Here is a 13371-nt window from a genome sequence, read left to right as displayed (position 1 = left end):
TCACCGATGTTTCTCTCTCTCTCTCCTTCTCCCTTCCTCTCTGAAATCAATTTAAAAAAATTTTTTTTAATTGAAAAATAAAAAAAATACAGTCTTTCTGCCCTAGCTAAAATCGCGCAGTGGTCACAGTGCTGGCCTGCATACAGGACCATCTTGCATTCGATTCCCAGTCAAGGGCACATACCTGGGTTGCAGATCCGATCTCCAGCACCAGCTGGGGCATGTGCAGGAGGCAACCAATCAATGTGTCTCTTTCACATCAATGTTTCTCTCTCTCTCTCTTTCTCTTTCACCCTCCTCCCTTATCCTTTCCACTCTCTAAAATCAATGGAAAAAATATACTCACTCCTCCATGGAGGATTTAACAACAACAACAAAAGGAATTTTTGGAGTCTAATCCAGAACTCTTTTCTTTGTGCCCATGCTGTGACTTCAAAAGGTACAAGGTAGCCACATTCATCCAAGGCCCCCTCCTACACCTGTCTCTCCCTTCCTCAAAATACCTGCCTTTTCAATCTCCACTCTTCCCTCCCAGGACCCTTCCCACTTCTCACCCGTTTCTTCTTCAAAAGCTGCCAGGAACGAGACACTGCAAATCTCTTCGTGGTTCCTAATTTGACAGATGACATGATCCCCTTTCCCTTTCAAGGGTAGGACCATGAATGCTTCCCAAGGATCCGATTAGAAATGAGTAGTTTCCTCATCATTCTTCATACCCTGCCAACAGCTGTTGGAAGCCTTGTTTTGAGAAAATCTCATCCTCAGAATCTCCTTATGTCACAATGAAAGATTCTAGAAGAGAGAAACCATAATCTGAAAATCTAACACTTATTGTACACTCATAGGCATAATGAAAGATTCTAGAAGAGAGAAACCATAATCTGGAAATCTAACACTTATTGTACACTCATAGGCACAATGTAAGATTCTAGAAGAGAGAAACCATAATCTGGAAATCTAACACTTATTGTACACTCATAGGCACAATGAAAGATTCTAGAAGAGAGAAACCATAATCTGAAAATCTAACACTTATTGTACATTCATAGGCATTATATTAGTTAACTTCATGACTACCACAGGATGACTGCCTCACGTCCACTCCACCCATGAGGAGACTGAGACTCGGTGGCTAAATGACTGTCAGAGTAATGGGGCCATAAAAAAGAAAGGAGGAGGTTCCTGGGCTGGGGCTCAGGGCATCCAATACCTCAGCCTGGGAACCCCTCTGAGGCTTAAAATTTAGACACCCTGTATAGCACTGTCCTATAAATCTTATTAGGTCAGTAAATCAGGAACACTAAGCAAATTGGAAGTCCCCAACCAAACAGGGTACAAATGTTGAAAGAAACTTGTAACTGGAACTCAATGGCTCTGGGGTCTTTTCAAAAATAGAGAAGAGCACCCTAACTGGTTTGGCTCAGTGGAGAGAGCGTCAGTCTGCGGACTGGAAGGTCCCAGGTTCAATTCTGGTCAAGGGCATGTACCTTGGTTGTGGGCATATCCCCAGTAGGAGGTGTGCAAGAAGCAGCTGATCAATGTTTCTCTCTCATTGATGTTTCTAGCTCTCTATCCCTCTCCCTTCCTCTCTGTAAAAATAAATAAATAAATAAATAAATAAATAAATAAATAAATAAAATTTTAAAAAATCAATAAAATATATTTTTTAAAAATAGAGAAGAGCTTGACTGGTGTGGCTCACTTGGTTGGGCATTGACGTGTGTACCAGGAGGATGCTGGTCCAATTCCAGTCAGGGCACATGCCTAGCTTATGGGCTCAATCCCCAGTGGTGGGTGTACAGAAGGCAGCTGATTGATGCTTGTCTCTCACCAATGTTTCTTTCTCTCTCTCTCCCTCTCTCTCTCTCTCTCTCTCTCTCTCTCTCTCTCTCTCTCTCTTTTCCTGAAATCAATAAAAAATATTTTTTTAAGTATAGAAGAATATAAGGTCTCAAGTGCTTTTTTCTATTAAAGATAGCAGTTGATAATTTCAATTTTCTTTTGTATACGAATCCTCAGTGAAAAATTATGACTTCAAGTGAAGCATAGTAACCTCCATCTTGTGTAAAAACTGCTGTTTGAAATTCTCTGCTATTGTCCGATAGTCCCTTGTTCTGTAAACTCTGTCATTTTTAGACAGTCTCTTATTCTATAAAATAACTGTTTTAGTTTGAATAACAGAAAAAGATAAAAATTTAACTGTCTGACCTTGCAAGCTAGCCATCTAACATAATGGACTAATACTGATAATAATTCCCATATTCTTATGCAAATGTTTATGCTTTATGTATCCAAGATTACAAACTGTCTGTAACAATAATTGACACGGAGCTCTTTGTAAAATCTGCAGACAAAGGAACTCAAAAGGTATAAATACGGGAAACTTCCTGTGTGGCTTCACTCAGAGATCTGGGCCGTGTGCAATAAAAGACTCCTAATTAGTTGACTCATTAAGGCATCTTGTATCTCATTCGCTGATTTACAACACAACACAAGTATCACCTGATTAGCCATTCCTATCCAGCTACACCTATCTGCCAACTCTTCCCCAACTGACAGTCGATTGGAAGGGCACTGAACACAGTGAAGACAGCTGGACAGCTGGGAACAAAGACCCAGGCTCTGAATTACTAAATTCAAAGGCCACCATTCATGGTGTGAGACACACATCACTTACAGAGGTGAAAAGAGATAGAACTAGCTTTCCCTCCACTTACTTGGAGAAAAAATGCAAAAGACTCAAGGACAGAAGAGAATGTTTCAGGAAGAGACAGACAGAGAGAGAGGAGGGGAGGAAGGGAAAAAGGGAGGGAGGGAGGGAGGGAGGGAGGGAGGGAGGGAGGGAGGGAGGGAGGGAGGGAGGGAGGAAAGGGCAGTATGGACTTTTTGTCTTCCTACCACTGACCTGGTCTTGAAGAAAATCCTCTACAAGAGTTTGGGAGTTCTGAGAGAAACTACTGGGCATGGAGAAAACAAGAGAGATGGCAGAAGGTGGCTATGGACAGAGGGCTGGTCCCATCAGTTCTCTGAGTTGCCTGAGGATCCAAGTGACATGGGTAGGACCCAGACTAGTGAGGGGCATCAGAGGATGTCAATAAGTAAGACCTTTAACTTGATAAGACCCCAAAAGTAGACACTCCGAACCGAACCTCCTGCCAGCTGTGGTTGTATAATTTCCCTGGAATTGGATCAGTGTTAGGGAGGAAGAGGCAGGAAGTTTAGAGTGCTCTGAACTGACCTAAGAGGAATCAAGAAGTCTGAAATTACATTCCCTCAAAATTACTGAATTGGTTCTCCATTTACCTAATGACATCTAAATTAAGTCATCTGCTAGGAGGCAGGCTGGGGACTCGGTCAGATATTAACGTCAGTTCTAGAAATTAATAAAGTGCTATTTCTGTCTCAGTTTCTAATCTTATAACTGAACTGTTACAAAGTAGACTGTCAGAAAGAGCACTGGTCTTATTCTTATGTGATCTTGGATAAAACCACATGGAGACTCACTTTCCTCCTTATAAAATGGAGTTAGAATTAATTCCAGAAATAATTTCTTCTTAAGATAATATTATTTTTTTAAAATATATTTTATTGATTGTTTACAGAGAGGAAGAGAGAGGGATAGAGAGTTAGAAACATTGATGAGAGAGAATCATCGATCAGCTGCCTCTTGCACACCCCCTACTGGGGATGTGCCCGCAACCAAGGTACATGCCCTTGACCGGAATCGAACCTGGGACCTTTCTGTGGACTAATGAATGCAGATAAAAGGCATTCATTAGTCCACAGACCGATACTCTATCCACTGAGCCAAACCGGTTTCGGCTTAAGATAATATTATTGTTTTACTAATTATAAAAGTTTGTAACGAACATTTATAGAGTTCCAATCATGTAAAAAGGAGAAAAAGGTGAATAAGACACAATCTCTGCTCACGAGGAGTTCACAATATGATGGGGAAGAAAACTGCTACCACCTCCATAAGACAAAGTCTTACTATAATAAAGTTATTTATACTAATAAAAGGGTAATATGCTAATTAGACCAGTTCAACCGGACATCTTCTGGACAAAACCAGGGTGGCAGGGTAGAGGCAGAGGCGGTTAGGGGCTATCAGGTTGGCAGGGGAGCAAGCAGTGAGGGGTGATCAGGCCAGAGGGGGAGCAAGCAGTTAGGGGCTAGATCAAGCAGGCAGGCAGGCGAGTGGTTAAGAGTCAGAGGTCCTGGATTGTGAGAGAAATGTCCGACAGCTGGTTTAGGCCTGATCCCACAGGGATTCACCAAGGGGTCCTGGATTGGAAAGGGTGCAGGCCAGGCTGAGGGACCCCTCTCCCATGCACAAATTTCCTGTACTGTGCCTCTAGTAAACATATATGAAAAATGGGCAGGGCCTGTTCAGAGATCATGAAATATGGCCAGATGTGAGAGGCTCAAGAAGTTGAACTGGCAGAGGCCAAAACGAGCCATCCATGGGCCAAACAGAGATTGAGACTGCGTTATTTGACCTGCATGATGTTTTGGTTAAAATATTATTAAAACTTTACTTGCAGGACCCTGACCAGATAGCTAAATTGGTTAGTGCATCATCCTGATTCGCCAAGATTATGAGGTCAATCCCTGGTCAGGGCACATATAAGAATCACCAATGAATGCATAAATAAGTGGAACAACAAATCAATTCTTCTCTCTCCCTTCCTCTCTCTCTCTCTCTAAAAATCAATCAATTTTTTTAGAAAAATTTTAACTTGCTTACCTTAAATTGGGAAATGGGCTCTCTTCATTTAAAAGGGAGTTATAGTAAAAAATAAATAGTACCAGACCTATATAAATATATTACTCCAAAAGTAGGAAACAAGAAAAACAAATGGCAGATAAAAGGCATTCATTAGAAAAATATTAACATGAAACAGATGATGATTATGAACAAGAGAGCTGAATGAATTTTAAAACAAGAGATCAAAGCAAAGATGACATAGTTCAAAGAAGAGATGAGACAACTGGAGGAAATGGCATTGGCAGAGCTCAGGAAAGAAGTGTTTTGTTTTGTTTTGTTTTGTTTGTTTCAAAGTAAAGGTCATTTCTGAAACATCAAAGAGGAAGCTAGCCTTGCTGAATACAGAGAATAGGATTGCAAATGCAAGTGAAGGAGTTGAAAATAAACAATTGAAAAAGGAACCAGAAAATAGAATAGTTAACAAGTATGAAGGTAATAGAGGGGTGTGAAGTAATATAAGCTCATGGGTTTCTTCAACTTTATAGCTGCAAATCTCTTTTTTTCCTGGGTTTATTGAGATATAATTGTATTAGTTTAAAATGTGCAACATAATGATTTCATATATGTATATGCTGTGAAACAATTGCCACAACAAATTTGGTTAACATCCATCACCTCACATACTTAAATTTTTTCTTGTGAGAAGAACTTTTAAGAACTGTAAGTCTTGCCCTGGATGGTGTAGCTCAGTTGGTTGGAGTGGGGTCCTACGAACTAAAAGGAGGTGGGTTTAATTTCCAGTGAGGGCATATGCCAAGGTTACAGATTCAGTCCCTGTCAGGGTATATTCAAGAGGCAGCCAATCAATGTTCTTCTCTCGCATCAATGTTTCTCTCTCCCTCTCCCTCTTCCTCTTCCTCCCCTTCTCCCTCTCCCTCCTCTTCTCCCTCTCCCTCTTTCTCTCCCTTTTTCTCTCTCTAAAACTAATAAAACCATATTTTTTAAAAGAACTGTAAATCTTAAGATACCTTTTAAACCTTGATAAAGGAAGAAACCAGTGTATAAGCATATTTAAAGATATAAAAGGAACTAACAATAATAATTGAAAGAATAAAAATGTTTAAAAGCTATCTGTGTTATCTCAACTATCCAAGGCCCCCGCCAGTGATGGGAACAGGACCCTTAAAGTTGTCTCAGGAAACAGCCCTGAGCAGGGAGTAAACAGAGCAGGGTTCACTCCGACAAGATAAGAGAAACAGGATAACAGAGTAAACCTTGCTTTGACAATTCAGTGAAATAGGGGCGAGATTACTGGACAGGACTGTTGACTTAGCGCAAGCCCTGTCATAAAATACATTATTAACGAACCCAGTCTCCCCTTTTAGAATTCCTTTGTTCCCCTCTTTCCCCTCTGTGTGTAACCCCTCCCGACGTATAGTTTTTGCCTATATATACTTGTGAGCTTTTTTCCTCGGGGCTGGACTCCTCTGCTCCTGCATGAGTTACGTGTTGAGCCCTAGCATGCTAGAATAAAAAGCCTCTTGCTGTTTGCATCAAGTGACGCCTCCTGCGGTTGATTGGGGTCGCCGTTTGTCCCTGGGACAGAGTGAGGGTCTCCCTCTGGGGGTCTTTCATAATCAAGGCTGGATAAAAAAGGATGAAAAAATTATAATAATTACTCTTTTTTTACTTTTGAATTGTTATATATATATATATATATATATATATATATATATATATATATATATATATCTTATTCAGGAAATGAATGAATACATTTTCAAGTAATAAAATAAAATCAGTGCAATGCAATAAGGAATACAGAGCTACTGGTAGCACTACATAACAGATTCATTGAAAACTGGGAACTAGTAGAATTGCAACTGAACAGAAATCAGTGAAGGAAAAGAGAAGCAAAAGGATTATGAAGTATCCAGTCTTCTGAATTTACACTGGTTTACCAAGAATGAGAATTACTAATAACTAAGATAATTGCAAATACAATCCAGCTAGATTAAGCACCCTCCTAGAACAGTTAGCTGGAGCTCATCAAAACATCAGAAAACTCCAAAATCAAACACATTTTATAAAATAGGTTATCAAATAGAACTTAAGCCCTGCCTGGTGTGCTAGTTGGTTGGAGCATCAATCCCATATACCAGTGTTTCCCAAACTTTTGACATATGTGTACTCCTTCTATAATTTTCGTAACACTGAGTACCCCTCGTACTCATGAGAACGTAGAATTAGGCACAGCTAAGCACGGTGCAGTGCATATCCCCACCAAACTCTGGTGCAACGCATACCCCCACCAAACTTTTCCGTTCCCCTGGGGGTACACGTACCACACTTTGGGAAACACTGCCATACACCAAAAGGTGGAAGGTTTGATTCCCAGTCAGGCTCAATCCCTGGTAGGAGCATGTATGAGAAGCAATCGATCAATCTCTCCCTCTCTCCCCTCCTTTCTCTGAAATAAATATTTTTTTAAGTTAATAAAGCTAGTAGAGAGGCCAGAGTTAATAAAGTCAGTAGAGAGGCCAAGCTTCTTAGACTTTATATTAATTTTAAAAATGCAGCCCTGCCTGTGTGGTTCAGTAATTGAGTGTTGACTCATGAACCAAAAGATCCCCAGTTTGATTCCCGGTCAAAAACACAAGCCTAAATTGCTGGCTCAAACCCCAGTATGGGGTGTGCAGGAGGCAGTTGATCCAGGTTTCTTTCTCATTGATGTTTCTCTCTGTGTATCCTTCTTCCTTTCTCTCTTTCTGAAGAAATCAATAAAAACATTTAAAATTTTTTTAAATGCAAAAAATGGAACTGGAGGATTTTCATCCAAATCACCTCATTAACTGAACCTGTTTCCTCTTCGCCATGAGCACAGCTGGTCCTCTAGAATGATGTATTGTACTCTGTGGTATATGAAAATAAAATTACAGGATTACTAAATCTGTCAAAAATCTGAATTTCTTGCCGAAACCAGTTTGGCTCAGCGGTAGAGCATCGGCCTGCGGACTGAAGGGTCCCAGGTTCGATTCCGGTCAAGGGCATGTACATTGGTTGCAGGCACATCCCCGGTAGAGGGTGTGCAAGAGGCAGCTGGTGGATGTTTCTCTCTCATCGACGTTTCTAACTCTATCTCTCTCCATTCCTCTCTGTAAAAAAATCAATAAAATATTTTTTTTTTAATCTGAATTTCTTGACCACTAGTAACATTTTAAAATTTTCTATTTAATATCTCACATTAAAAAACAATGCAAAAGAAAAAGTGTTGGAGAGGATGTAGAGAAATTAGAAGCCTTGTGCCTTGCTGATGGGAATATAAAATAGTGGAGCTGCTGTGGAAGACAGTATGTAGTTCCTCAAAACAATTAAACATGATCCAGCAATTTCACTTTTGGGTATACAACCAAAAGAATTGACAGCAGGAACTTGAGAAAAATCTGCATACCAATGATCACAGCAGCATTATTTTAATATATTTTATTGATTTTGTACAGAGAGGAAGGGAGAGAGATAGAGAGCTAGAAACATCGATGAGAGAGAGTCATCGATCAGCTGCCTCCTGCACCCCCCCCACCGGGGATGTGCCCGCAACCAAGGCACATGCCCTTGACTGGAATCGAACCCGGGACCCTTCAGTCCCCAAGCCGATGCTCTATCCATTGAGCCAAACCAGTTTTGGCTACAGCATTATTTTTGATAGCCAAAAGGTGGAAAGAGCCCAATTGCCCATCAATAAATGAGTGGATAAAGAAAATGTGATGTTATAATACATACAATGAAATATTAGTCAGCTTCTGGGTGGATTCAAGGATATCTGAAACTACTTGAAACAGCATGCAAAAGTATGTAGGTGAATCACTATTCTAGAAAGAAGTATATTTTTTTTCAAATTCTGGGGGTTACTGACCCATAAATAGTTACTGAATCCATTCTAACACTCCATAATTCTAATAGATCTTTAAAATCTCTCCTATCATCTCTAATATTCTATGATTCTGAAAGACATGAACGAAATGAACTGGGTATCTAACATTCTATGATTCCAAGTATGTATCACAAGAGTTTATTTCCTTTCCAAAGAAGACAGGATTAAATTTTTCAATGTAGAATTCTAGGCTTGATTATGATTTAACCTCTAATTGACCTTCCAACCTCAGCTCTCATCCCTCTCCCATATCCCAGCCACTCCCCTGTCCAGACTACAGTTTCCAAAAAGTTTTGCCCTCATTCACCCTGTGCCTTGGTATAAGCAATACCTTCTACCTGGAATACCCAACTCTACCCTTTTAGCCTTTCATGACCCCTCATCCTTTGAGCATGGATTGTTGTGCTCACTTAGCCCTGGGTACCGATTGCCTATGACCACACAGGAAATAGGACTGTCAGTTCACTCAGGGCAGCAAACCCAACGGCCAAGGGACAAGGAAGAGAAAATCAAAGTTTGAAGCTAGTAAGTATAACAAACTCTGGGCCTGTTTTTCTACCCCTGAAAGGGAAATAGAGAAAAACAATCTGAGAGCAATAGTAAATGCAAACCACATTCTATTTCAGAGAATCATAGGGAGTGGTGGAGATTGAGGCCAATTGGGACAGAGTATCTTGACTAAAGGAAAAAAGACAGGACTCAACTCTAGCTGATTATTGACTGGCAGGAAGGTGGGTTGGGCCAGTGTGGAGAGCTCATTCACTTTTTCAAGAAAACCTGGAAATCCAGATTGCATGTGAAATCTCCCAATTTTTACATGGCAGTAAGTAAAAAAAATAAAATAAAATAAAAAAAACATTAGCCGAAACCAGTTTGGCTCAATGGATAGAGCGTCGGCTTGGGGACTGAAGGGACCTGGGTTCGATTCCAGTCAAGGGCATGTACCTTGGTTGCAGGCATATCCCCAGTGGGGGGTGTGCAAGAGGCAGCTGATCGATGACTCTCTCTCATTGATGTTTCTAGCTCTCTATCTCTTTCCCTTCCTCTCTGTACAAAAACAATAAAATATATTTTTTTAAAAATTAAAGGTCCATTGTTATGACCTCCACAGTTTTCAGGCTCTGGAAACTGTTCTGTGAAGATCTACTTCTACCCATCCAAGAGATGGCGGGGGGGGGGGGGGGGGGGTATTGGTTTGTTGATGGTTGTTAAACAGGCCCATCCGTTCTGCACAGAGCTCAAAGAGACTGCAAGGGTCATTCATACAAAACCTATCAGTTAGGGCCCGTCTCTCTCTGGGCTTTAATTTCCCTATTCATTTTACTTGTTAAGTTTTTAATTACATAGATGGCTTATATTTTTATTGAATAGCACTGTGTTAGGGTATGCTGCCCTGGTGGAGTCCCCATTGCAGGGTTTATTTGCCTTGTTGAGAGGATTAAACCAGTAAAGCCCTTGGGAAGAAAGAACTTTAAAAATGTTTGCTGTTGTCTTCATTAGGTAAAATTTTTGCTATCTCTGAGCTACAGTTTTCTTATCTGTAAAATGTAGTGTAATAGAATTTACCTCATAGAAGTTATGAGAATTCAGATGATGCAGGTAAAAGCATGTAGCCCTTCAGTAAGTGATATATTCTGTTTGACAGTTGACTCACAAATATACTATTTTGTATCCCCATTTTTATTTGCATTTCTCAGATGGTTAGTGACTTTGAGTATTTTTTCATATGCCTCTTGGCCTTTTGTATGTACACTTTCAAGAATTGTCTATTTGCCCATTTTTAAATTGGATTTATCTTCCTTTTGTTAAATTGTATGAGTTACCTATAAATTTTGGAGATTAACCCCTTATTGGATGTATTTTTGGCAAATATGTTCTCCCATGCATTGGGCTCTCTTGTTATTTTTTGATGGCTTCTTTTGCTTTGCAAAAGCTTTTTACTTTGATATAGTCTCAGTTGTTTATTTTCTCCTTAGTTCCCATTGTCCTAGATGTATTTGTAAAGAAATTGCTTCAGAGATGTCTGAAATCTTGCTTCCTATGGTTTCTTCTAAGACTTTTATGGTTTCATATCTTACATTTAAGTCTTGTGTCTATTTTAATTTTATTTTCGTGTATGGTGTAAGTTGGTGGACTAGTTTCATTTTTTTAATGTATCTGTCCAATTTCCCCACCATTTATTGAAGAGACTGTCTTGATTCCATTGTATGCTCTTGCCTCCTTTGTCAAATATTAATTGAACATAATGGTTTGGGTTGATTTCTGGGGTCTCTATTTTGATACATTGATCTATATGCCTATTCTTGTGCTAGAATCACACTGTTTTGAGTAGTGGCTTTATAGTATAACTTGATATCTAGTATTATGATTCCTCCAACCTTGTTCTTCTTTCTCAAGATTGCTGTGGCTATTCAGGGTCCTTTTTTAAATTTTACTCCATATAAATTTTTGGATAATTTGTTCTAGGTATGTGAAATATACCATTGGTGTTTTAATAGGGATGTCACTGAATCTATAGATTGCTTTGGGTAGTATGGACATTTTAATGATGTTGATTCTATTAATCTATTAACATGGTATTTTCTTTCACTTCTTTATATCTTCCTCTATCTCTTTTTTCAATGTCCTGTAGTTTTTTGAGTACAGGTCTTTACCTCCTTGGTTAGGTTTATTCCTAAGTATCTTAATTTTTTGTTGTTGCAATGGTAAATGGGATTTCTTTTTAGTTTCTTTTTGAGAATTCATTATTGGTATATAAAAATACATCGGCCTGGCCAACATGGCTCAGTAATTGAATACGGACCTAAGAATCAGGAGGTCACACACATACCCCAGTTGTGGGCTCGATCCCCAGTGTGGGGTGTGCAGGAAGCAGCCAATTAGTGATTCTCTCTCATTATTGATGTTTCTATTTCTCCCTCTCTCTTCCTCTCTGAAATCAATAAAAATATATTTAAAAATATATAAATTCAGGCTTTACCTTAAAAAAATTTCTGGATGTTAATTTTGCATCCTACTATGTTGATTAATTCATTTAATAAATCTAGTTTTTTTTATGGCGTATTTAGGGTTTTCTATATACAGTATCGTGTTGTCTTCCAATAATGACTGTTTTCTTCCCCCTTTCTAATTTGGATGCCTCTTTTTTCTTTTTCTTGTCTGATAGCTATGGCTGGCACTTCCAGTACTAATTGAAAGTGGGCATCCCTGTCTTGTTACTGTTCTTAGGAGAAATGGTTTTAGTTTTTGCCCATTGAGTATGATGTTGGCTGTAGTTTTGTCATATAATGTTTTTATTATGTTGAGGTATGACCCCCTCTACTCCCAATTTGCTGAGAGTTTTTATTAAAAAGATATTGGGTTTTGTCAAATGCTTTTTCTGCATCAATTTATATGATCAGTTTTTCCTGTTTGTTTGTTAGTTTGTTTTCTTCAGGTAGGCCTGTAGTTATTTGAACTTCCCTCTTAGGGGATTGCTTTCACTGTGTCCCATAGATTTTGGATTGTTGTGTTTTCATTGTCATTTATTTTCCAGGATGTTTTTTATTTCTTTGATCTCTTTGATAACCTATTCATTTTTTAATAGCATGCTATTTAGCCTCCATGTATTTGATTGCTTTGAGCATTTTTATTGTAGCTGATTTCTAATTTCATGCCATTGAAGTCTGAGAAGAATGCTTGATAGTTTTCATCCCTTGTGTATTTTATTTTTTTTAATATATTTTATTGATTTTTTACAGAGAGGAAGGGAGAGAGATAGAGAGCCAGAAACGTCGATGAAAGAGAAACATCGACCAGCTGCCTCCTGCACATCCCCCACCAGGGATGTGCCCGCAGCCAACGTACATGCCCTTGACCGGTATCGAACCCAGGACCCTTCAGTCCGCAGACCGATGCTCTACCACTGAGCCAAACCGGTTTTGGCCCTTGTGTATTTTACTTATTTATTTATTTAAAGAAATTTTAATCTTTACTTTTATTGATTCCAGAGAGGAAGTGAGAGGGAGAGATAGAAAGAAACATCAATGATGAGAGAGAATGATTGGCTGCCTCCTACACACCCCACACCAGGGTTGGCTGGCAACCCAGGCACGTGCTCTTGACCAGAATTGAACCTGGGACCCATCAGTCCGCTGCAGGCCAACACTCTATCCACTGAGCCAAGCCAACTAGGGTTAAATATATTTTTATTGATTTCAGAGAGGAAGGTAGGAGAGAGAGATAGAAACATCAGGGATAAGAATCATTGATCAGCTGCCTCTTGCACGCCCCCTACTGGGGATAGAGCCTGGAACCCGAGCATGTGCCCTTGACCGGAATAGAACCGAAACCTTTCAGTCTGAAAGCCCACCCTCTATCCAGTGAACCAAACCAGCAGGGCCCTTATGTATTTTAGATTACAGTAGATCTCCATTCCTACTAGTCAACTTTCAGGAACTCAGTAAGCACATGTGGCTAGAGACCACCATATGGAGCAAAGCATTTAGTGTATTTACTAATCCTAAAGTTTAAAGCCCAACTCACAGAATCACCTGTCCCTTGGTTTCAGAGGACACGCAAGAAATAATAACGTCAGAGTTCTTGAATATTTACTTTGTGACAAAGGAAGACGGAGATGCCCTCCTCTTTTGACAGCAAGACAACTCTCCCTCAGTTGCCCTGCCGCCCGCCCTCCCGCTGTCCCGCTGCGGCCTAATCAGGGGCTAGTGAGTAGACGCGCCTGCGCACA

At 39.7% G+C, this 13371-nt stretch overlaps 1 protein-coding gene across 1 annotated transcript in view; it reads right to left on the bottom strand.

Annotated features, from left to right (window-relative positions):
* The window catches only part of CNBD2 (cyclic nucleotide binding domain containing 2), a 51737-nt gene extending 51086 nt beyond the window's left edge, over nucleotides 1-651 (bottom strand). The window contains exon 1 of the mRNA XM_084888650.1: nucleotides 555-651. Within this exon, the coding sequence (XP_084744776.1) occupies nucleotides 555-629 (75 nt within the window). The 5' untranslated portion in view covers nucleotides 630-651. The remainder of the gene's footprint in view (nucleotides 1-554) is intronic.
* Between the last annotated feature and the right edge of the window lie 12720 nt (nucleotides 652-13371).

The sequence above is a fragment of the Pipistrellus hanaki genome (assembly GCF_964339955.1).
Source record: "Pipistrellus hanaki genome assembly, chromosome: 6".
In the NCBI taxonomy this organism is placed as follows: Eukaryota; Metazoa; Chordata; class Mammalia; order Chiroptera; family Vespertilionidae; genus Pipistrellus; species Pipistrellus hanaki.
Note: the sequence above shows the minus strand (reverse complement) of the source record. Positions and strands in the feature narration are given on the sequence as shown.